The 22,546-nt window shown below is 45.5% G+C and overlaps 1 protein-coding gene across 1 annotated transcript; it reads left to right on the top strand.

Annotated features, from left to right (window-relative positions):
- Positions 1-547: 547 nt before the first annotated feature.
- On the top strand, positions 548-4,091 carry LOC111223699 (N-acetylmuramoyl-L-alanine amidase-like). The gene is made up of 5 exons (XM_022747937.1): positions 548-656; positions 1,921-2,748; positions 2,880-3,090; positions 3,182-3,476; positions 3,910-4,091. Exons 1-5 carry the CDS (start codon positions 590-592, stop codon positions 3,922-3,924), a joined length of 1,416 nt encoding a protein of 471 aa, XP_022603658.1. The 5' UTR covers positions 548-589; the 3' UTR covers positions 3,925-4,091.
- The last annotated feature ends 18,455 nt before the right edge of the window (positions 4,092-22,546 follow it).

Raw genomic sequence — 22,546 nt, 5'->3', positions numbered from 1 at the left:
AATGTCTGTGTGCACATATAAACCAGCAGCTCATCAATAATCAATAAATCAGATATCTTTCTGTCACTGCCACACAGCACATGTGATTCATTGGTTTTGGGAGTTCCTCAATGTTGCAGCCTGACTTTGTGTTTTCTGGACATTAACAAGAGCCGGCGTATTGCCTCAGAGAGGAGTGCCTATGATTTGTACAATAATGCAGAGCTTGCTGCTGGCTGATAATATTCCCAGAAAGTACGTTTCACAAGTAGCAGCTCCATTAACGACACAAACGAGAAGACTGAAATTTATTACAGAACTTGTGAATTTCTCAAAAATGTCCGGGTCGGTCACATCGACGATTTTGTGAGGCACACAGGAAAACCTTTAGCAGGAAAGGACTCATGGATTTACACTGTCCACACCACAGGTGCCAGTTTCCCACATTGCTCAGTCGGCCACACCAACTGATTAAATGCACACGTATCTACAGTATGTGTACAGCTGTTACATAAGCACCCACCCCTAATCTGCACGTGAACGACTCTATAAATGGGAGAGAGGTGACACAGTAACAGACATTTGGAGCTGAAGGTGTTGGAGGCTCAGGATGAAGAAAGGCTGCTGGAGACTGACCCTGGCCCTCGTTGTGGTCTTGGCCAGCACACACACAGAAGGTAAGAGCATTTGTTTGCACTTTTCAGATCAAGGAACTGTATTCATTTTCCAATCCAATTTTATTTTTTTAAACAACACTGTTGACCAAATTGCTGTACAATAACAATAAATATAAAAAAGGCATAAAACACAAGTAAAAAATCTCACATTAAAAGTATAAAAAAGATGTGTGTAAAAACACCAACAGTTAAGCAATAAAAAGGCAGCAACTCAGACTGTGTCAAAAGCCAATTTCAGTACACTTATGCTTTTTTTTCTGACTATTAGCCAGATAAATTTTCAGTTGAGATTTGTAATTGTGTAACTACTTGGCAAATTCGACTCTTTTTAGTTTTTTTTATTTTTTATTCTTTTGATCATAAACAATAGATAAAATATCTGCTTTTTTTCATACTATAGGCCGAGTAGCACAAAAATCTGAGGCGTGTATATATACAGCCTCAGTTAACTTTTGATATTGTCATGCCTGAACAAATAACTGAGTCAAAAAACAAATACATGTGGTTATTAGTTTTAATCAGTAATTAGGTGTTTATAACAAATTCAAGAAATTGCACAATCTCTACACACACGAGGCATTAGAGCATTATTTCTATTTACAGAATTAAGGTGGATTATCTTCCAACGAGTGCTAGCCCAATATGTTGCAACATGTTATAAATAAAAGCACAGCAGTAAAACCGATCAAAACACAGCTTGTCTGACACCTTCAGTAATCTGAGATCATAGTGATGATGGAGCTGCTGCTGATTCACTCTCTGTGGCTGTTTCTGAAACTGAAGGCGAAGCTACTTCACGTTGTTTGTACATTTTTCTGTTCACTTACTGTGTATTTATCATTATCACTATCATTATCATCAAGTAGTTTTTACTTTCAACTTCCTCTTTTCTAACTGCGTGTTGTGCACGGATCATTAAAGATTTTTCTGATTCTGATCATCAGCAAGCTAACGATCTAGCCACATTATGTGCTATTACTGAACTATTGCAAAACACTGATGTAATCTGTATTACAATCACACTTCTAGTTCTTTTACTGATGAACATAATTTTACATAAATGTTCAAAGTTACTGATAAAAATAAACCTTTAATGGGAGGCGTTGTGTGGCCCCTCCCCATGTTGGGGCTCTTGCTACTTAGCTCCACTCACTATTGACCACAGTGTGTGTGTGTGTGTGTGTTTATGGATATAATCAGAGTGTGTGTAGGGTAGGAGAGATGGGTTTTCATGTGAATGACAGAGTGTGTTTTCTGTCTCCAGCTTCATTTTCCCGCCACATGGATGACTTCATCAGGGCGGTGAAGCAGGTGGAGGATGGGGACCCTGGGGCAGAGCCAGTAGCCGTGTTGAAGAGGCTGCGCCGGGCAGCTGGCCTAGACGATGCATTCATTCAGCACTTCCTCGGCCGCGTCGACCCCAGTGGTCCCGACATGGACGCCGGCCTCTCGGATTACATCAGCAAGGCTGTGCGGCACAGGGTGACTGATGATGGCAGAGAGGAAGGTGTGGTTCTGACCTCTGATGGCACCACCGTGGCCCTCGTGCCGCTCCTCCTGGGCATCGAGGCTGGTTTCCTCTCCAAGTCTAATGGGCGTGTCAGGGGTCTGTACCAGCTCACTCTGGCCAAAGACCTCAGCCGTCCTCTCAGGCGCAGCTCTCCTCTCGCCCAGCGTCTGGGACCTGACGGCTGCTGGGACAGCTTAACCTCTCCTCGAGTCTTCACCCTCTCGGACCCCCCCGCGATGCTCACCACCGCTCAGGTCAACGGAGGCATGGATGGCTCCGTTATAGGGATGGAGGTCTCTGCCAAAACCAGACGTCCTCTCAAGCTCAGCAGTCTGCTGGCAGAGTACTACTGCCACCAGCTGGACAACGGAGGACTGGACGCCGCCCCGCGCCTCATCAGCCGACGTCGCAGGGAGAACTTCAGAGCCCTGGTCGTCCCTCCATTGCTGGCCAGACAGGTGATGAAGTCAGTAGAGCTGCAGCGGACTCTGAAGGGGCGATCAAAGATGGAGGTGAAGGACAGGAAACAGCTGATGGCTGCAGTGAAGGAGGGAATTAAAGAGTTTGTCCATAAGTACATGGGTGAGCATGAGACCAAACCACAGAGGATGTGAAAGAAAACAGCTGAGAAAACACTGATCACTTATCCCTTAACTTAAGTCCAGTTACATGTAACCAGCTACTAACCAGCTCTGGTTACACATCTGTTTCAGATTGCCCCCCAATCATACCTCGCTGTATGTGGGGTGCAGAGCCGTACAGAGGGACACCCACCAACCTGTCTCTGCCTCTGTCCTTCATGTACATCCACCACACTCACACACCGAGCCAGCCCTGTCTCACCTTCCAGCAGTGCTCTGCAGACATGCGCTCCATGCAGCGCTTCCACCAGGACGACAGAGGCTGGGACGACATAGGATACAGGTCAGTCAGACTTCAGGGCCTCCATGTGCGGGCGTGAAATTTTTGCACCTAACTAACTTACACAGTCTCAATATCCTCTGTGCTCCTACAGCTTTGTCGCAGGCTCCGACGGTCACATCTACGAGGGCCGGGGCTGGCACTGGCGAGGAGCACACACCCTCGGGCACAACTCCATAGGCTACGGCGTTTCCTTCATCGGAGACTACGTCGCCGGTCTGCCCTCCCGGCATTCCATGAGGCTGGTGAGGGATCAGCTGGCGTCTTGCGCTGTCGGCGGTGGGCGGCTGGTAGCTGACTTCACCCTGCACGGCCACAGACAGGTGGTGAACACTTCCTGTCCCGGAGATGCTCTCTATAATGAGATCAAAGGCTGGGGACACTTTGGGGTATGACACATACAACACACAACAGCTGTTATATACATTATTATTTACTGTATCCAGAGAGAAATAGAAGTGGTTTAGCCTTTAATGTGCTGATTGCCTTGGCATGTCACACAAAGTATGCAAGACTCTGCAGCCTTCTTTCATCAGGGTGCAGCTTCCCTCATTATGTGGGTTTTAATCCTCCTATTTGGACATGTTGAGACGTTCAGGGCATGTCTGACGATTTAACAATCGAGAGAACACCTTGGTATTTGTAGTGGCACTTTTTTTTTTGTTTTCTGTTTTTCCCACCACTGAGTTAAAGTCTGCAAAAACAACATGTTTGATGTGAAATAAATGTTCAGAAGCGAATATTTAAATTTTTAAAACATTTTACTGAGAAAAAATGAGAAGTTACAGGATAATAACATCTATCTTTTTTGCTTTCTTATAGGAGGTCAAGAAGTGATTATCTGCGTGACAAGATGAAGAGCTTTGGATGACCTAAACTTCAAACCATAAATATGTTTTTAATGTGACACCTGATCCTTGAAGCACTTTGCTGATTAACCTTCTGTACATGAGTAAAATTTTAAATACAGAACCTTTATTTTTTAATAAAGTGTTATTATTATAGTGTGGGATTACTACCATTACTACATTACACTTCTGCTACATTATATTTCTTCTTTATACTAGATTCAGATTAATAATACAAAATATAATCAACAAATAGATTATGATGTATTATTAGAGGATAAAATAAGACTGTATTGATCCCTGGGGGGGGAATCCAGAAGCTGCCCAGCAGTGCATAAAGAATTTAAATTAGATGCAACTTTACCAGCTGCAACATTTAAGTCCTGTATACATTAACACATCAATAATTCAAATCCAATAATATGATACACACTGACTTCAGGAAATACTCAGACCCCTTCATTTTTTTGCACATTATATCGTGTTTTACATTTAATTTTTAAAGGGATAAATTTGCCATTTTCAGTCTACACTCCTGAAAGTGAAAACATGTTTTTAGAATTTTTTTTTTTTCAAATTTATTAAAAATCAAAAACTGAAATCTTTCATTTACAAAAGTATTCAGACCCTTTGCTGTGGCTCCAGGTGCTTCCTGTTTGCTTTAATTATCTTTGACTGGGCTCCACCTGTGGCGAAGTGAATTGATCGGATATGGTTCAGAAAGACACACCTGTGTTTATAAGGTCCCACAATGCAACCTGCGTGTCAGGACAAAAACCAAAACATGAAGCACATTGAATTCTCTGTGATAAAATAGTTGTCGGGCTTAGACCAGGGCAAAGTTATGAAACCGCATCTAAAGCTTTGAGTGCTCCCACGATCACCGCGACCTGGGCAACCGCCAGTTTCACAGACATACTTCAGTCTAATGTAAGTCAGACTGTTTCACAAATATAAAGACTGACTCATTTTAAAACATAAATTAGACACCTTACCCCCAGGCTAACTCAGGGCCTGCGACCACTGTTACCTTGGTAACATGGTAACCTGTGCACCCAACAACAAAAAACAGGAAAACATGGCTCATAATTAGTAGTTTGCTGACATTGTTATGGAGAGAGCAAAGAGAAGGGAGAGAGTTTTTAGAGACCAAAATCATTTTTTTTTTATTTTTAATGTTTCACTCTTTGCTGAATTTCCCAAGTAAAACGTCCTTGTTATTGTTGAATTCCTCCAAAAGACAATTTACCCAGAATTCATTGTACCATAAATCCGCCCTAAGGTAGTCAAGAACTAAACTGCTTTGTGCAACAGATGAATTTAAATGTCTGACTATTTGTTATATCTAAGACAAAGTCAAAGCATGTCTTTGTGAACCCGGCCCTGACTCTTCCTAGAGTTGGCCCTCTGGTCAGACTGAGTAATGAAGGGACTTCATACAGTCAGAGACCTGAAAAATAGGAGTTCACAGACTCTTCCGATCCAATCTGACTGATTGAATCTGTCTGCAAAGCTTGTAGAGATTTCCCCAAGAAGCCTCTTCTACAAAGTGCTGAATTAAAGGTCTGAATATTTTAGTAATTTTAGTTTTAATGGCCTTAACGATACAAACGTGTTGTCCCATCTGTGACCAGTGGGGGGCGCCAGACGACCATGTAATAATCAGTAGTAAGGCGATTATTGATTTTCGGCATTTAGGGAATTTTGTGAGACAAACAAATTGACAAACTCAATACACCTGTAATTAAAACCACACTGAGAGGTAAATCTGTAATATGTTTTGTACACATGTCATTTACCACGGCAGTTAATATGTAGGATAAACAGATGCTACCAACGGAATCTAAAAAGGCACAAATGACAGTTAATGTTGTACCTGTGTGGATAAAATAATCCGCGGTATTAATAAACATTATCGGTGCGACACGTGATCAGTGTTTAATATTGTAATTTTTCAGAGTGTCATTAACGTATCCGTCAGAACAAAAAAGCTTTTCGCATCGATAAACATTTCATTATAGAAATAAAGGAAATAAACAAAGCTCTCATAAAAGTTCAACTTAATAAACTTAGCCCCGCTGGGTTACTCGAAACTCTTCTCGTCACCCTCCCCGTCGACGTTACGTACGCAGCCGTGGCGTGCCTGCAAGCCAAATAACATGGAGTCCTCTGCCTGGCATCTCCAAAGGATCCATGCAAAAACCTGAGCAGCGATTAAAAGAGCAAGTTTCTCCATGGGAGCAGTCAACCCCTCGTACGAGCATCGTCTCGGGGCGTAAAGCTTCAGCTCCGTCCTCAAACTATGGCGAATGGTGCTTGAAGAGCCAGCCCTTCCACTGCGATCCGCAAAAAAAACCCAGGCCGATTTCAGTGAGTATTTGCACTAAAAAAAAAAAGAAAAAGAAAAAAGAACAGTTTATGGGCGTTTGTGGTTTTCTAAAAGGCATTGTGCATGGATGCATTGTTTTTATTTTCACCTGACAGCGACTGGATCGATGTCAGACACGTCCTCTGAAGCAACAGAGGCCAACCCGTGGGACACCTTGATGTACCCGGACATTTTCCTGCTTTTTAGAGGGGCAGCAGGAGAGGATATGGGCCTGAATATAAAGGCCACTTATTTATGTAACCATTTGGGCGCCCCACTTCATTCTTTAAGACCAGACATATTGTGAAAATAGGTCAGACAATCTGAAAACTGCAGCAGGCAAAAAAAAAAAAGGAAAAAAATACTGAGGGCAGGCGAAACACGACAGACTCTGCAGATTTTACACTTTCATACTGTCTGACATGCTTTTTAAAAATTCTTTCTTACAATGAGCTGACTGTTTGAAATCTCATTTTCTGTGCAAATTACTTCAGTAAATATTGGCAGTAACTTTAAAACCCTTGAAAACTTTTATTTTTTTTGTTTTGTTTTGTTCAGTGTGTGCTCATGTGTGAATGTTTCCAGAGGAAGAGGAGGCTGCACAATGTAGGCAGGCTGGTCACCAGTGGGACTCCATACTGCTCTCTGGGGGACCATGGAGCCAGAGGGACCGCTAACCCCAGGGACCAGTTATGGGCCCCCACCCTTCAACTCAGCACAAACCTTCCTCAGCTGCACCTTACAGGTAAAAGACACCATCAAAGCGTCATCATTATTCTCTCATTTCTCCGTCCCAAGGTAAGATTGTAAACGGTTTTCATTCGCCGCCTCCAGTCCTCATGTTCTCCAAATGTGAGAGACGGCCTGATGTCTGCCAAATGCTCGTGGGGCCACACTGGAGATGAGGGCTCCTCGCAGACTGAGGGCACTCAGCCCAGTGCGGACCCGGGGAAGAACGCACAGAGGAGATTCAGGTCCTCAGCCTTTCCTTCCTCCCTAAGCTGGGACTCTGATTCTGAGAAAGAAACACTAGACGGTAACACATGCTTTAATATCTATTGGAAACCTGTTGCACACTTGTAGTAGTGTTTACATTCTTGCGGCAAAGCTAGATGCAGTGCTGAGTTCAGCTAATACACGATGCCATCGGTGTATCTATCGTTGTTGTCCCCTTATTCTTTTAAATGTTATTCAGTCTGCTTGTCGCTCTCTGAGTAACCTGAGTATGCGCTGTATTTTTGACTGTGGATTTTGACTGTTGAGCCGTGAAGTGATGTTCCTGTGGTTGTGTGTTTTATGTGCTGTTATGTGTCAGAGGAGGAGCTACAGCACTTTTCTAACCCTCATGGCCTGGCTGCTCACAGCCCAGGATCTCCTTCTTCTGGACTCAGGTGAGGAGGAGATGCAGGAGGGAAGGCGGCGAGTTGTTTGGTTTGGTGGTGGTGGTGAAAAAAAACAAAAAAAAAACACTCACAGTGAGACATCACGAAGCCACATCACAGTTTTTATAAAGCATTTAAACAAGGCAGTAGCCAGGATTTTAAAAGTACGGAGGTAATGTGTTGTAGTGCCCCCCCCCCCCAACTACAGAAATGTAGACACAAATTTTCTTTAACTAGTTGGATTTTTCATGTTTAGCCCTCTGAGGTCGATGGATGTTTGTATTAATATCTTTGCAATAGTACAGTGTAAAAATATGGTTTAAATGTTTTTAGATCTGTAGTCTCTCCACTTTCCCTTACATATTCTTGCGAAATCACACGTGACTCATAGCCTCTAAAATTTGGTTTAAGTAGAGTGACAGACAACATCATGACTTTCACTTTAGGCTTTTATTATTCATTTATCTGCTATTTTACTCATATATTACAATAATTTAATGAACCTATAGACTTTGGTGAATCCATTTCAAGCACTAAAACAATTCATCAACATCAGTAAATGTTTGTTTTCACAAAATATTTGAAGAATTTCAAAAACCAGGCTTCAATTTTTCAGCATTTACGCCAAATTATCTCTTTGCACAGTGAGGGGCTTCATTATAGAAAGAGCTGAGATTGCTCTGAAAATTGTGATATAAAACAGTTGGGTATTATGTTATTTGCAAGTGCCCTTTAAAAAGTGTATTTTAGAAATAATGTAGAAATGGAGGAAATGCCTTTAGACCTCAGAGGGGTAAATATAGCAGTGCTTTCAAGGAAGTACCTTTGGAAATCAGCTGCATATAAACCAAAAGCAACGGACGTATTGACATTGTGAGCAATATGCTTATTCAGTTTCGAGAGTTACGAGAGTTAAACAAAAAGATTGATACCACTCTCATATCTGTCTGTAAGATGTGACGCTGCGGCCAGTTCGTGCAGCTTTGCACAAGGACTGGAAACTGGGAAGCAGCTGGTGTGGCTCCGTCCAAAGGCAACAAAATGTGTCTACCAGTGCAGCTAAAGTTCAGTTATTAACACAAAGTGAAGCAAATACTCTTGCACCTTTTTTTTTTTTTTTTTTGTCACACCGTTTTGAACGCCGTACCATTTGTGCATAATGTGTATTTGCCTTAAAACAGACAATATATCAACTGTACCGATGCTAGCTGGATGCTAGCTAGAAAGCCAAAAAATAGTCCCACACATGAAACTTTTTCGTACAGATTAAACAAACCATATATAAGGTGTTAATTAATGAGATTCAGAGGTGCTGGTAGGCTAACTGTCTCCTCCTGTTTCCAGTCTTTATGCTAAGCTAAGCTAACTGGCCGCTGGCTGTAGCCTTATTCATAACAAACAGATGTGATAGTCATATCTTTTCATCTAACCCTTGGATAGATATGTGAATGAATGCATTTTCCAAAATGTCAAAATATTGCTTCAGCTGACTAAAATCTGAGACTGCCACTAAATTCCACATTACATGGTTCTTTTCAGCAAACATCTTCTTAATTGGGAAATTACAGACTCGTAAAATAAAGCGTTACTGTTTTATTTTCCGACATGAAAGGTCTAAATTATGTTTCAAAACCTTTTCTACGCTGCCTACAAGAAAATCATGGTGGGAACACATTCAATTCTTTATTTATTCTGGTGGCCTAAAAGTAGTCAACCTTAAATAGAGTGTACAAATTCTGGAATCAGTGTAAAACATTCCCACCATTTGTATGCTTATAATTACACTACATCCAGTTTGCTAGAAGCCACAAAATTCCCTGAAGAAGTATCAAGGACGTGACCTCAGTGCTCTCAATAGTAGGCTCAATCATGGCGCTGAGAATAAGAAATAAGAGCTCGCACACGATCTGTAATGAATGTAATGGAACACAGTGATTTATTCCAGGCAGTGATGCTAGCTAACCCTTCACTTGGTCAGAATTTAATTTAATGTCTTTTTCCCTCCAACGCTGCGCAGACTCGATAGTGAAGACGACGCAGAAGCCGAAAAGCTGAATAGTAAAAGGGATGCATCTGCCCCCGTGGAGGGGCACAACGACAACAGTGAGAGCACAAAGACAGAAGAGCCAAACACATCTCAGCTTGGCCCACCAGAGTGTAAGTGCCATAAGGAAGGAACACAATCTGCCTGCACACTTTGTATCTTTCATTTTCTCTTAAGGCTCCTCTCATTCATAATTCCTCTGTTTCTTTTTTGTTTTGTTTTTTTCTTCACAGTGGCAGACAGCAAAGTCTGGAATGTATCTGAGGGAGCTGAGCTGTTTCTGTCCAAAGTAAAACTAAAGGAAGGTTGCCAAATGGAGGAGGAGGCGGAAGACAGCGCGGGAGATGAGGGAGAGAAAAGGCCTAAGGGAAAGGAAACCAAGGAGTCCGAGAGAGATGTGTACACCTTCCCTGGAGACTCAGACCCTGAGAGTCCCCCTCCTGCCCCTTGGGCTCATTGCACATTCATTCAGCGGTGCAGGAAGAAGAGGGTGCTGCTCAGGCCTTTCTCTGGACTTGGCACCTTGAAGCGCACATTGCCCGAGACTGGCCAGCAGGCAGGAGTGAGTCTTCAAAAATCAAAAACCTCAGAGATGGCACAGCTGAGTCAAGGTGGAGGGGTTTATGATTTTGAGGAAGTCGGCTTTGGAGAGGGAGCGGGGGAAGAGCCGATAAAGTTCAGAGACAGAGGAGGGAAAAGAGACAAAGAGGAGGAAAGTGGGGCAGAGCCAGTTAAAGACATTTTCACCTGCGTGGAATGTAGCATTTACTTCAAAAAGCAGGTCCACCTGCAGGAGCACATGGTCGAGCACTGTCAGAGCGGCTCGGGGGGCGGCAGACGTCTGGGAAAGGGCGGCCGTTTTCGGTGCATGGAGTGTGGGTGGAGCCTGCCAAATCGGCTTGCACTGGCAGACCACCACAAAAGGCACCAGGAATCCCGTCAGAAGATCCTGGAGGAGATTGAGAAACTGAATGAGAACGGGAAGGCAAGAGAGATTCAGAAACTGGACAGTAAGGCGGTGAAACGTATAAGCCCAGACCCAGCTGTTATGCAAGACGCAAGCCCAGTCTCGATTCCAGGCAAAGTGTCAGACCCAGAAATAGTCACATCTCCACCTCTATCCCCGGCCCCAGTTTCAACATCAGAAGCAGACCCAGCATTTGCTAACTCAAACGCAACTCCTCCAAATTCAGTTCAGTCCCCAGCTCAGGCCCGAGCTGTCTCTGCCTATCGCCGTCGCTTTTTCTGCACCAAGTGTAACTTCAGCACAAGAACCTCCCAGGCACTGGCGAATCACTCAAAGACCCACAACAGAAAAAAACCCGCCCTCCCGGCCGACTCCCCGCCTCCCGGTTCGCCATCATGTTCAGCATCCACCTCTCTGGCCTGTGGTCATTGTGCCTTCCTGACCTCCAGTCAGACCCTCCTGAGGGAACACCAGAAACTTGTTCACCCGGGACAGTTCTCCATCAGTGAGGCGCAGGCTGAAGAGAGTGGCCAGCATTCAAAGTCTAATGTGGGTGCTCGAATTTCTAAACCCATCCTTGATTCCGACCGCCTCTCTGGGACTGGATCCCTGCCCGACGCAGCTCAAGGCAAAAGCCAGGAAGGAGTCACTCCCCCTGAGGACAGCACAACGCCAAACAGCGCCGCGGTTCGGCCCTCGACCCAGGTCGTCTTCAAGTGTGTCGGGAACAGGAGATTCAGCAGGAGAGGAAAGGCTTGGACTGATCTGGCCAAGTTTCATCCCAGACTGGACGACGACAAGCTGCCCGGGAGTGAAAATGAAGAAGAAGAAGAAGAAGAAGAAGAGCAGGATGAATATGAGCGCACAGAGCTTGACACTGAACTGTCCCAACAGGAGGCCAACTCACCTGGAGGAGTGAAACGGCACACTAGAGCACGATCCAACACAGGTGAGGCTCAGCGGCAAAACTTAAGACACGACACCACTCTTACAACAAGTCACCTGTACTGGATTTCTATGCGAGTTAATTTGTCGATTGAGTAATACATATGCAATGAATGCACACAAATCAGATGATTGTGAGTCATTAGATTTTAACACAATTGCTCTAAAATCCCAGTTTAAACTTTGCGTACCTGGAAAAGAAAAGATTAAAGCTGCACCATCCCTTGCAGTATAGAAACCATAGACAACTATCTTCTCTCCTCTGCTCTAGGGAACATTTTAGCATCTTTAAGCTCATCATTTTGGTTTTCTTGCCTGCAGCTTTAATATTTTGGCTCACTCACCAGGAGGAGATACTCACTGGATTTAACAAAAAGTGTATTGGATTAGAATTGCTCTCACCACCTTTTAATAAACCCAGTCTGATGTATGTGGATCAGAAAAAACTGCAGGTTTGCTGGGCACAAAGTCAAAGTAAACTGCAGGATGGTTCAGCGCGTGCAGCATTGATGCACGAACAGGGTCTACATGGAAGAGACGTTGGAAGGAAACCGTACCTGCGACCTCATCACAAGAGTGATCGTCTGAAGTCTGCAAAGCAAACATCTGGATGAGCCAGATGAGAGTCACTTCGGAAACAAGTGCTGTAGACGCTTTCACCAATCAACACAATCACCAAAAAGTGTGTTTGGAGAAAGAAAGGAGCAGCATTTGATGAAAAGAACATTTCGCTTACTGTTGAACATGAGGGTGGAAATACTGTCAGTCGCAGAGGAAACACTACACGGACAGAGGGAAGATTGAACTCTTCTAAATATCACCAAATTCTGCATGTGCATGTCCAGCAGTCAGTCAAGAAACTTTCTACCCACACAACTCTGGTTTATCCAGATGTTGCTGTGCAGACTCGTAAAGAGGTCACAGGTACGACTTCCTCTGATGACTCTTGCAATGTAGACCCTGTTTGTGCATCAACGCTGCACAGTGGGACGGCGCACCACCTCTCCTGTGTCAGCTAATCCCTCCTGCAGCTCCTCTGCATTGTGTGTGTGTGTGTTGGGGGGTGGGGGTGAGGAGGGTGTGTGTGCAGTTTTATCTGGAAGTTGTCTTGGTCTTCAAAATCTTGTCATGACTTCCACAGTTCCCCTTAACGGCTATTTCTTAATGACATTTCGGACAGCGGAAATTGCAAGCTGGAAGCACTTTGATATCTTTTTACAGCCTCCCCTGCTTTGTAGGTATCACTTAGATTCATTTTAGATCCTCAGTCAGTTGCTTAGAGGAGTCCGTGGTCGGTGAATGTCACCACAAGGTTTGAAGACTCAGATGATTTATTATCTCTGGGGCTGACGGTCCCTAATGACGATGCTTGACCTGCCTGACAAGTCCCAGCGTCCCTGCTCACTGCAGGGGTTTTGTATTAACCTCTTTTTTTACTTCAACAAAATCATCATTTAATGTGACCAAACACTTGCACACAACTATGATACCTTTACCTGAAAGTGTAATCTCGTAAAAGACGAGGGCGCAGTCAAGATTACTACTGTAGCGACGGCTGTCAAACCCATACTTTGTCTCCAGATGAGTTTTATACACTTTATACACCAACCACAGGTTCAGACCAGCAACTGTTGTACTTCAATACTTAAAGGTCAAGAGATAGAGCTGTTGACAGAAAACAATAACGTCCGACTCACCTTCTTTGTCTGAATCCCGCAACACAAGTGAACAGGTAACCAATGTGAAACCACACCCGTGCTTTGCATTGCCGGAAGTGGCAGCCAAAATAAAAGCGTGAGGCCTAAACAATTTTGCCTCATAGAATATCTTTGTGGCTATGTTGCTGTGTTCCCATATGACAGCAGTTAATTTGATGAGTATAATGTGATTATTACTAATTGGAATAATGGTCAGTGATTAAAACTACAAAATAAAACCCAGGTTGTAATAAATCAAAACTATTCTTTAAAGTGTTGAAATAAGGTGGATACATTTCTTTTCAAAGTATTTAAGGTGTGTGCCCTCTGCTGATACTGATTCAGTTTGAGTAGGACATGTTTGTTTATTGAAGATTGATTTTTTTTTTTTTGATAGATGACGGTTCAGCACAGCAGAGTGCCACACTATCACTCCCGCCTAAGAAGAGTGTGAAGGACGAAGGCAAGCAGGAAGTGGAGAAAGATGGAAAGGTTTTCTTTTTGAGGAGGAGTGCCCGGGTTACTGCTGCTCCTGCAGAAATTGACAGTGATGATGACGACGACGACATTGACGAGGAACGTGTGCGACGTTTCCTGTCAGAGGGCATCTTGGATGAAGACAAAGACGAGATTGATGAGGACACGGAGGCGCTTAAGAGTGTGGAGAGGAAATGCCCCTACTGCCCCGATCGATTTCATAATGGCATCGGGCTTGCCAATCACGTGAGAGGCCACCTGAACCGAGTGGGCGTCAGCTACAATGTGCGTCACTTCATATCCCCAGAGGAAGTCAATGCAATTGAGAAGAAGTTCTCCTATCAGAAGAAGAAGAAAAAAGGTCAGCAGCTTGTTGCATGTGTTTCTCGAGGCTGTGCAGATGTTGTCTGAGCAGATTCTGTAACTCTAGAAGACAATTCATTTTTTATGTCTTTGTCTTAAAATATGCAGAAAGAATAATGATCGTGATCCAGGGTGTGTGAGAATAACCAGGCCAGGCTGACATGTTTGAAACACTTGAGTAATTAAAGCAATGGTTCCCAACCTGGGGGCTGGGACCCCTACAAAGGGACACGAAATGAATCTCAACATAAAGAACTGTTTCTTCTTCACAAAGTTGAATATTTTCAGACTTTTTCTTCTAATCTTTGCCTTTTTTCTTGTTGATTATTGGATCATTTTACTTCTTCAGGACTCCACAAATTATTCAAATAACATAAGAAAAAACAGGACGAAGCTGCCGAGTCACGCTGATAGTGAACATACTAAAAAGACAGTGCGATCTAAACTGATGTTTAGCAGGTATGATGACTGTGTTCACTATCTCAGTTTAGTGTTAGCGTGCTAATGTTTGTTAATTAGCAGCAAATACAAAGTACAGCTGAGGGTTTAGGATCACCTGAATCAATGCAATTCATTCTGAGCGGGACACGAACGTCCACACTAAATTTTATGTCGATCCATCCGATATTTGCTGAGACATTTCATTCAAAACCACTTTCATCAACCTGCTGATGGAACAAGAGAGATTAATGAGCATGCAGGGTGTCCATCCTCTGGGAACCACGAGTGTCTTCAGAGTTTCACGGCAGTCCATCCAGTAGTTGTTGAGATATTTCACTCTGGACCAAAGTGGTGAACCGACACATGAACGCTGCCAATCCTGGAGCGAAATGTTTTAAAAACACTTAACGACCTGTGCGTCCAGTAACGAGGCCAGAAGAAGAAATAGCTTTGATTGAAGGGGCCACAAGCCACAGCTGTAAAGTCTCATGTCTAAACTTCTCGTATTGCTCGTCCTCTCCACAGTTGCCAACTTTGACCCGGACACATTCAGCGTGATGCACTGTGAGTTCTGCAGCGCCGGATTCGACACCCGGGCCGGCCTGTCCAGCCACGCCCGGGCCCACCTCCGCGATTTTGGCATCACCAACTGGGATGTTACCATCTCGCCCATCCACATCCTGAGGGAGTTATTCTCCAGCAGGCCAGACCTTGTTATCCCCACCGCTCCCCCTCGGAGCCTCAGCTCACCACAGGAGGAGGAGGGTGAGGAGGAAGAGGAGGAGGAGGAGGAGGAGGAGGATGAGGGGGAGGAGGGGGAAGGCGAGGGAATCACTCAGGTAAAGCTGGAGGGGGAGACAAGTGAACGGACGCTGAGTGCTGCCGTCTGTGATGCGCTGCCTTCAGCATCTCCTCAACACTGGAAGGAGGAGGAGGAAGACGGTGGAGAAGAGTGTGAGGGTAAGTTCTCATTATTGATCCATCCCTAAAAGTAGTAGTGTGACAGGTGTGTTGTTGTTCTGTTGGTTGTAGCTACTACCTGGTGGTCCTGTTAAGTGTTGGCAGTTTGAACTTGGCACAGGGTGTAAAAACCTCTTAAATGATGCCACAGGGAGATGAAGGAGACTGTTACAAATACATAAAGCAGTGGTGTGTGAGCTGAGATGCTGTTTGAAGTGCACCTGTATGTTTTACTGTGAATAAAAACGGGACTGACTGACCTGGGTGACACCACAGTGCACTGTGTGAAGTGTTTGAATCAGGATGGTGGCTGTCGAGAAAATCAGCCCTAACACAGAGAGCCAGAGAGTGTGTGAGTGTGCGTGCGTGCGTGCGTGAGTGAGTGTGTGCGTGCGTGCGTGTGTGTATGTGTGTGTTGTAGAGAGTGAGAGAGTCACTGATGCCGGTGGTTGATGTGGCACTCGGTGCATTTATCCCAACCTCCGCCTCCACTCGATTGGTCACGCCTTAGCTTAGCGGTGCATATGGGGGCAAAATGGCTGCTTCCACCTCCCCGCAGACCCAAACAATAGCGGAAAAACTGTCTGGCTTCAGCTGCCGGGAGTCCGATGCACTGCGGTTGCGGACCGGTGAGTACCGCGCGCTGTAATTCCTGTGCACCGCGTGCCCCTCGGATCACACGGCGGCGTTTTCCACTGCGCGTGTCTCGCGCCGCATCTTCTGTCACATTGTAGCCAGACAACAGCCATTAAAAAAAAAAAAAAAAAAAAAACTCTTTATCATGTGAGACCACGTAAAGAAAAGCAGTGTCGCGCACAGCCATGCAGGTAGCCCATGACATGCATGTCAAAAGCTCATAAAGCTGGTCATTGTTATTGTTTCGGGTCTTCACGTCTCGCACGCGCGGTTTAAATCGTGGTGATTTTCGCTGTTGTGATATTGTTGTTACAGTTTGTGTGTTTTCTTGATGTCTGAGAGGTTTTTTTTTTTTTTTTTTTTTTATTGTGCACGTCTGGGATGACGTCCAGAATTTCCAATGCTGCAGGATCTCTAAAATTACCTACAGTTGCCCAATCCTCGCCATTTTACTTTGCTTTGATTTTTGATAGAGGACACGCTGTGCTTTCAAGTGCATGCATTTGTGCACGTTTTTTTAAACAATAAACTAAGAGTTGGATGGCTCCGGAAAACGTGGGAACTTTGTGGACTGAAAGCGGTCGTAGTCAGTAATCTTATTGCAACTTATCCGGATCAACGAAGTATAATCGAAGTATCACTTTTACTTGGAAGTATCAGGGAGAGGGGGGGGGGGGTTGCTCAGTGTTTCTCTGCCTGCATGGATTCAAAGTCAAGTTAGCGGTTTGCCACTTTGTTACGTTTTATAAATACTCCGCTGATGATTTAGTATTGTCTTCATTATAATAGCTGGTGTTATAACGCTGCGCTCCGAGGTGTCACATCGCCGCTCTTTTACAGTCAAGAGATGAACTGACAAGCGCAGAGCCGCCCACCAGACAAAAAGCATTGTCTGTCTCCACGTCTCTTTTGATTTACCGATTTGTCGCAGAAAATGGCACTTTTGTCCCAGGAATGCCTGACTGCGGGGAACCAGGACTGCCATGTTTGTTTCACACAGTAGTGCAATTAGTACTTTTGTGACAGGGTTTCATCACTTGCATTGTTTTCACGTGCATTTCCTCAAACGAGAGGTTATAATGCGCTGTTATTGCAAGGACTGAGAAATCATAAGCAATGAGCTCAGGAGACTGAGTTAAATTTTCTGCTCTCAGCCTGCGTCTTTTATTTTATTCTCAAGGCGCTCAGAAATACACTGATGTGCTTTAACAGGCTGAGACAGAAATTAAATCTAGTCGTGAGACACATTCCTCAGACACCATCATTTATTTTAAGGTGATTTATTATCACACTCACTTAATTGTCCTAATTAACATGGCACTATATATATATATAATATATATGTATGGATATGTATGGATACTGTGTTTTATGTTTTAGGGGATGAGGAGGAAGCAGCTGATGAAGAGGATGAGGAGGAGCTGCAGCTTCCAGCTCTGGACAGTCTGAGCTCAAGCCCCGGGAAAACAGGGCTGTGCAGCGCGGACACGGACAGCCTCTCTCCCAGGGAGGATGCAGACACCAAGGGTGAGAGAGAGATATGGGAGCGCTGACCCCAGAGTGTTGACAAGGGATTGGATTTGCTACAGCAAAGCCCTCAGCAAAGCTGTCACTGGGGAAATTGTAAAACTGACCTTAGGTCAGCGTTGAGGCGTGGCGAAACTACACCAGAGAGGGTTGTCCCCTGGGAAATCCTGAGAGGTAGACAAATGTATCTAGGGGCTAATAAAAGCACCTCTAACACTGTGCCGGTGTTGCTGCAGACTGGGTGAAGATGTAGACAGGAAGGGTGAGTGAGGTGACACTTCCTCTGGGATATCTGTGGCCTCTAAAGAACCTCAGCCACCTGCTGTTGTTCTGCAAACTTTGTGTTAATGCTGCACTTAGAGTGTCAACGGTTACCCTTATTTTGAAATATTTCTAAAAAATGTATAAGATGACAATTTTCTCAAGTGTCTCATCAGCTGCTCTTGCTTCTTTCGCAGTCCACAACTTAAAGTGTGAGGTGTGTGGAGCTCAGTTTGAGACCAGACGGGGGCTCTCCAGCCACGCCCGCTCTCACTTGCGCCAGCTGGGCATCAGCGTCTCGGAGAGCAGCGGGGCGCCCATCGACCTCCTCTACCAAATTGCCAAGGAGCGCAACATAGACAGCCAAATAAGCTCATCTCTTCTGGAGCCCCTTTCAGCCAAGAACTCCTCCCCTCCTGCTCCTCAGAAAGATGAGGATTTAGAAGACATGGACTCAGACGAGAAACCGATCCCTCTCTCCATCCTGGCCAAAGCGGCGAAAGCGGTGGCACCCTCTTCCTCCTCCACACCCACACCTTCTCCTGGTGCCTCTCCAGCGCCGCCTCATTCTGGCTCCCCTTCCTCAGTAGTGAGGAAAGCCCCCATTTCCTCTCTGCTGCCAGTGTCTTCCCCGTTGCGGTCCCCGGAGCACAAGGCCGGGGGAATGAAAAGCTTAACCTCTAACCTCTCTGCCCCAGTCACCCTCACAGCAGCCAAACCCCTCTGGGCTCCACAGGAGAACGATGCTCCTCTGAACCTCAGTAAGTGTCACCGCACTCACCGGAGTCCGTCTCTGATAACACTGTAAAAAGCCTCACTGTTTATTGTTCTTATGAGTCTCAGTGTAGTTATTTCTTCTTCATGTGCAGCGCTGGAGGTGGACCCCACCAAGGACATTGTTTGTCAGCTGTGTGGCGCCTGGTTTGAGACGCGGAAAGGCTTGTCCAGCCACGCTCGAGCCCACCTGCGGCACTTTGGGGTGGAGTACTCTGAATCGAAGGGCTCTCCCATCGACCTCCTGAACCAGCTCATTGACACCGACGACTTCAAGCACAAAGCCAACGCGCTGCAGCTTGACGGCCACGCCGAACCGCGGGGCCTCGCCACCACGCTCTCCTCCCCGAAGCAGTCCCTGCTGAGCCTCTCCTCCTCTTCCCCTTCATCCCTCCTCTACAAGGTGACCACAGCTGGAGGTGGGTCGACGTCCAAAGCTACCTCTTCCTCGTCTCTACTTGGCCCGCCTGCCAAGCGTCTCAAGTCCTCCTCCATGCAGGTCTTCCGGCTGAGTAGTGGGGAACTCATGGCCCTTCCTCACAGTAAGTGCCGCCTGTTGTATACAGTGGTAAAACCGTCACATAAAGTGCGCCTTAGCTGTAATAATCACAAATGTTGGATGAGGTTTAATGCTTTTTCTGTTTAACACAACATCAAACTCTTAGGTGAACCTCCAAAGGAAATAGGTTGTGAGTTCTGCGGGGAATATTTTGAGAATCGCAAAGGGCTCTCCAGCCATGCCCGCTCCCACCTGCGCCAGATGGGCATCACCGAGTGGTCTGTCAATGGCTCTCCAATCGACACCCTGAGGGAGATCATCACAAGACGGGGCCTGCCCTGCGCCCTTCCTCTAAAACCTCTCAAGACTCCACCTCCGTCCTCTCCAGGACCTCCTCGTTCCCCTCTGTCAACCTCCTCCTCTCCTTCAGCCACCCTCCTCAGTCGCCTACCCTTCGCCTTCGCCCGCCCCTCCAGCCCTCCTCAGCCCGCCGTATCTAAATCGAGTTCGGCTCAACCGACGTCCTCCAGCGGGTTAATCCTCAAGCTGAAGCCTGAGCCGGTGCAGCTGGAGGTCACCACGCCTGGGGCAGTGGGGAGATCTGGCGGCCTCTCTACTGAACCTCTCGGCTGTAGCTGGAGCAGCTCTGACAATGTGTTCCCCCTCAACCTGGGTAACGTAAACCCTGAGTTTTGACTGCAGGGCTTATTTAACAAATTAAAGGGATAGTTTAACATTCTGGGAAATACACTTATTTACTCTCTTGCTTAGGAGTGTGTGGTGAAGAACGCCCGTGTCATCGTGTCTGTGTGTTAAATCTGTTTACTTTCTCCCTCTGGTCCTTCCTCAGCCATGGCCCATGAAGTGGAGCCAACGAGGGATATCCGCTGCGAGTTCTGCGGGGAATATTTCGAGAACCGTAAAGGCCTCTCCAGCCACGCCCGCTCCCACCTGCGCCAGATGGGCATCACAGAGTGGTCCGTCAACGGCTCGCCCATCGACACCCTGAGGGAGGTCATGCACAAGAGAGGGGTGGGCGCCTCCTCTCACTCGGACCAGGGAGTGAAGAAGGAGTCGAGCCAGGGAGCCAACAGTCCCCGATGGGAGAACGCGGCGGGCGCCGGCGCTTCGGAGGGTTTGGGCGTCTCAGGCTACCAGTCGTCCAAATTCCGTAAATCCCCTCTCAGTTTGCTGCAGTCAGGGTCGAGGCTCCATAAGCAGGGCCTGGGGTCCCTGGGCCCGTCTGCTACCCCACCTGCAGGGAAGCTTTTCAGGATGTCCCCACTGGGGAAACGGCCTCTGTCGGAGGAGGCCCAGTCCGTGGAGACTTCCCACTCACCACCACATCAGCTTAAGACTTTCTCACCTCTGCCACATGATTTCTCCTACAAGAGGAAAACCTCCCCAGACAAGCACGGACACCAGGGTGAGTCATTGTTAGCTTTTTGTTTTTTTCTACTTTCCCCCAAGTCTTAGCACTGATCATCTTTCTCCTTGCACTTTCTTTCTTTCTCCTGCGTGTTGTTTTATTTATTTTATTATTTTTCTAGATCCCAGCTGCGAGCTGTGTGGGTTCTACTTTGAGAACCGTAAGGCTCTGGCCAGCCACGCTCGAGCCCACCTGAGGCAGTTTGGCGTGACTGAGTGGTGTGTAAATGGATCCCCTATCGAGACGCTTAGCGCTTGGATGCGGAGCAGGCCGCAGAAGGTGTTGGAGATGCACCGTAGCTACATGCAGGGGAGCCGCTCCACCCTCAAGAAGGTGAGGAGAATGCAGTCAGTCAGTCGGTAATTCATTTTAGTGTAATAACTCAGGTCAATGCAGGTGTTATTTTAGAATAGAAAAAGCTCTCATGCTTCACTTGGATTTATCTCTGGCCTCTGACACTCCAGCAAAATCTACTGTTGTGAGTATGAATGTTTTTTTTTTTTCTTCTCACAGAAAAAAAAAAAAAAAAATGCACCATATCAGTGGAAGAACTTGTGCCTCCCACAAAGCCGAGCAGCTATACAATAAAAGATCGTAACCCACTGTGCTACTTTTCTGACACACTCACTTTTCCTCCCGGTGTCTTTTGAATAGGCGTCATGTTCGGAGATCTAACATGCCTCAGCTGGTGGCTCGACAGACATTTTGTGTCTTGGAAAGCTTCAGACGTGTTGTCTAACAGCTTTGAGCCTTACTGTAGATCCTGTGTCTTTACACCCAGCAAAAATCACTGTGGGGACAGATGCCAGAACAACTCGGCTATTGACTTGATTGTTGCCATAGTAACCAGGGTGCCTGGCAGCTTATGTTTCATCTTCAGATAAATTATGGCATGCTGTTGATAGAAGAAAATGTACGTTTTCTTCTTTTTTTTTTTTTCTTCTTCTTCTTTCTCTTCTTTTTCCCTCCTGAATTAGTTTCTGGTGCATTTGCGTCACTGTCACACCTTTTCCCTGAGCTCTGATGTGACACACATACAGAATGGATTACCTTTTAAATGTCCTTGTAATCATATTGTTCATTCTGGAAAAATGAACCCAACTAATCTACATGTGTTGGACTGTTACGCCTGCGTCTGAGGACTAATTAATGACCGATAGCATGAGTAGAAACGCACATATCCATTTATTTATTGATCAGTCGATTAACAAAAATTAATCAGCAACTGTTTTGACAGTTGATTAATCATTAAGTCATTTTTCAGGCAAACCAGCTTCTCAGTATTTTGGATGTTTGGTCTGCACAGTTTGTTTGAAGATATCATCATGAGCTTTAGAGAACTGTGAAAGGCATTGTTCAATATTTTCTGACAATTTTTATAGGCCAAACGATGCATCGAGAAAATAATTGGCAGATTAATCAATTATGAAAATAATTGTTTCAACAAAATGGCCATCATAATTCCCCAGAATCCATTGCTGATGTCTTCAAAAGTTTTGTTTTTTTCTGTTAAACGCAGATATTCAGCTCACAAAAGTAGAAAATACTCACATTTCGATCAGTTGCCAATTTTCTGTCGCTGGACTAATCAATGAATTGATTGACGTGTTTCAGCTCTGGTGATTTGCAGCCAGTCAAGAGTATTTCATTTCAGTTAATTTACATGTACGTTGATTGTCATCGAACCGTCCTCACAGACCTGCACACAGCTGTTTGTCTTTCACGATGATTAAACATCTGGCCAGGGTGAAGGTGGGTGGGGCTACACTGGACGTTGTGTGATGTCACCAATCTCCCAACTTCCAATTTGACTGATAAACTTAACAGGAGAATTTGAGAAA

Source organism: Seriola dumerili, unplaced genomic scaffold (assembly GCF_002260705.1).
Source record: "Seriola dumerili isolate Sdu_G_001 unplaced genomic scaffold, Sdu_1.0 BDQW01000113.1, whole genome shotgun sequence".
NCBI classification, from domain to species: Eukaryota; Metazoa; Chordata; class Actinopteri; order Carangiformes; family Carangidae; genus Seriola; species Seriola dumerili.
The sequence above is the reverse complement of the archived record's forward strand: the minus strand, read 5'-3'. Positions and strand labels throughout refer to the sequence as shown.

Excerpts from the sequence above, each read along its gene's own strand:
- LOC111223699 (XM_022747937.1), top strand. The coding sequence starts at position 590 with ATGAAGAAAGGCTGCTGGAGACTGACCCTGGCCCTCGTTGTGGTCTTG. Across the intron at positions 2,749-2,879 it reads GTTTGTCCATAAGTACATGG|ATTGCCCCCCAATCATACCT; the intron begins GTGAGCATGAGA and ends CATCTGTTTCAG. Across the intron at positions 3,091-3,181 it reads TGGGACGACATAGGATACAG|CTTTGTCGCAGGCTCCGACG; the intron begins GTCAGTCAGACT and ends GTGCTCCTACAG.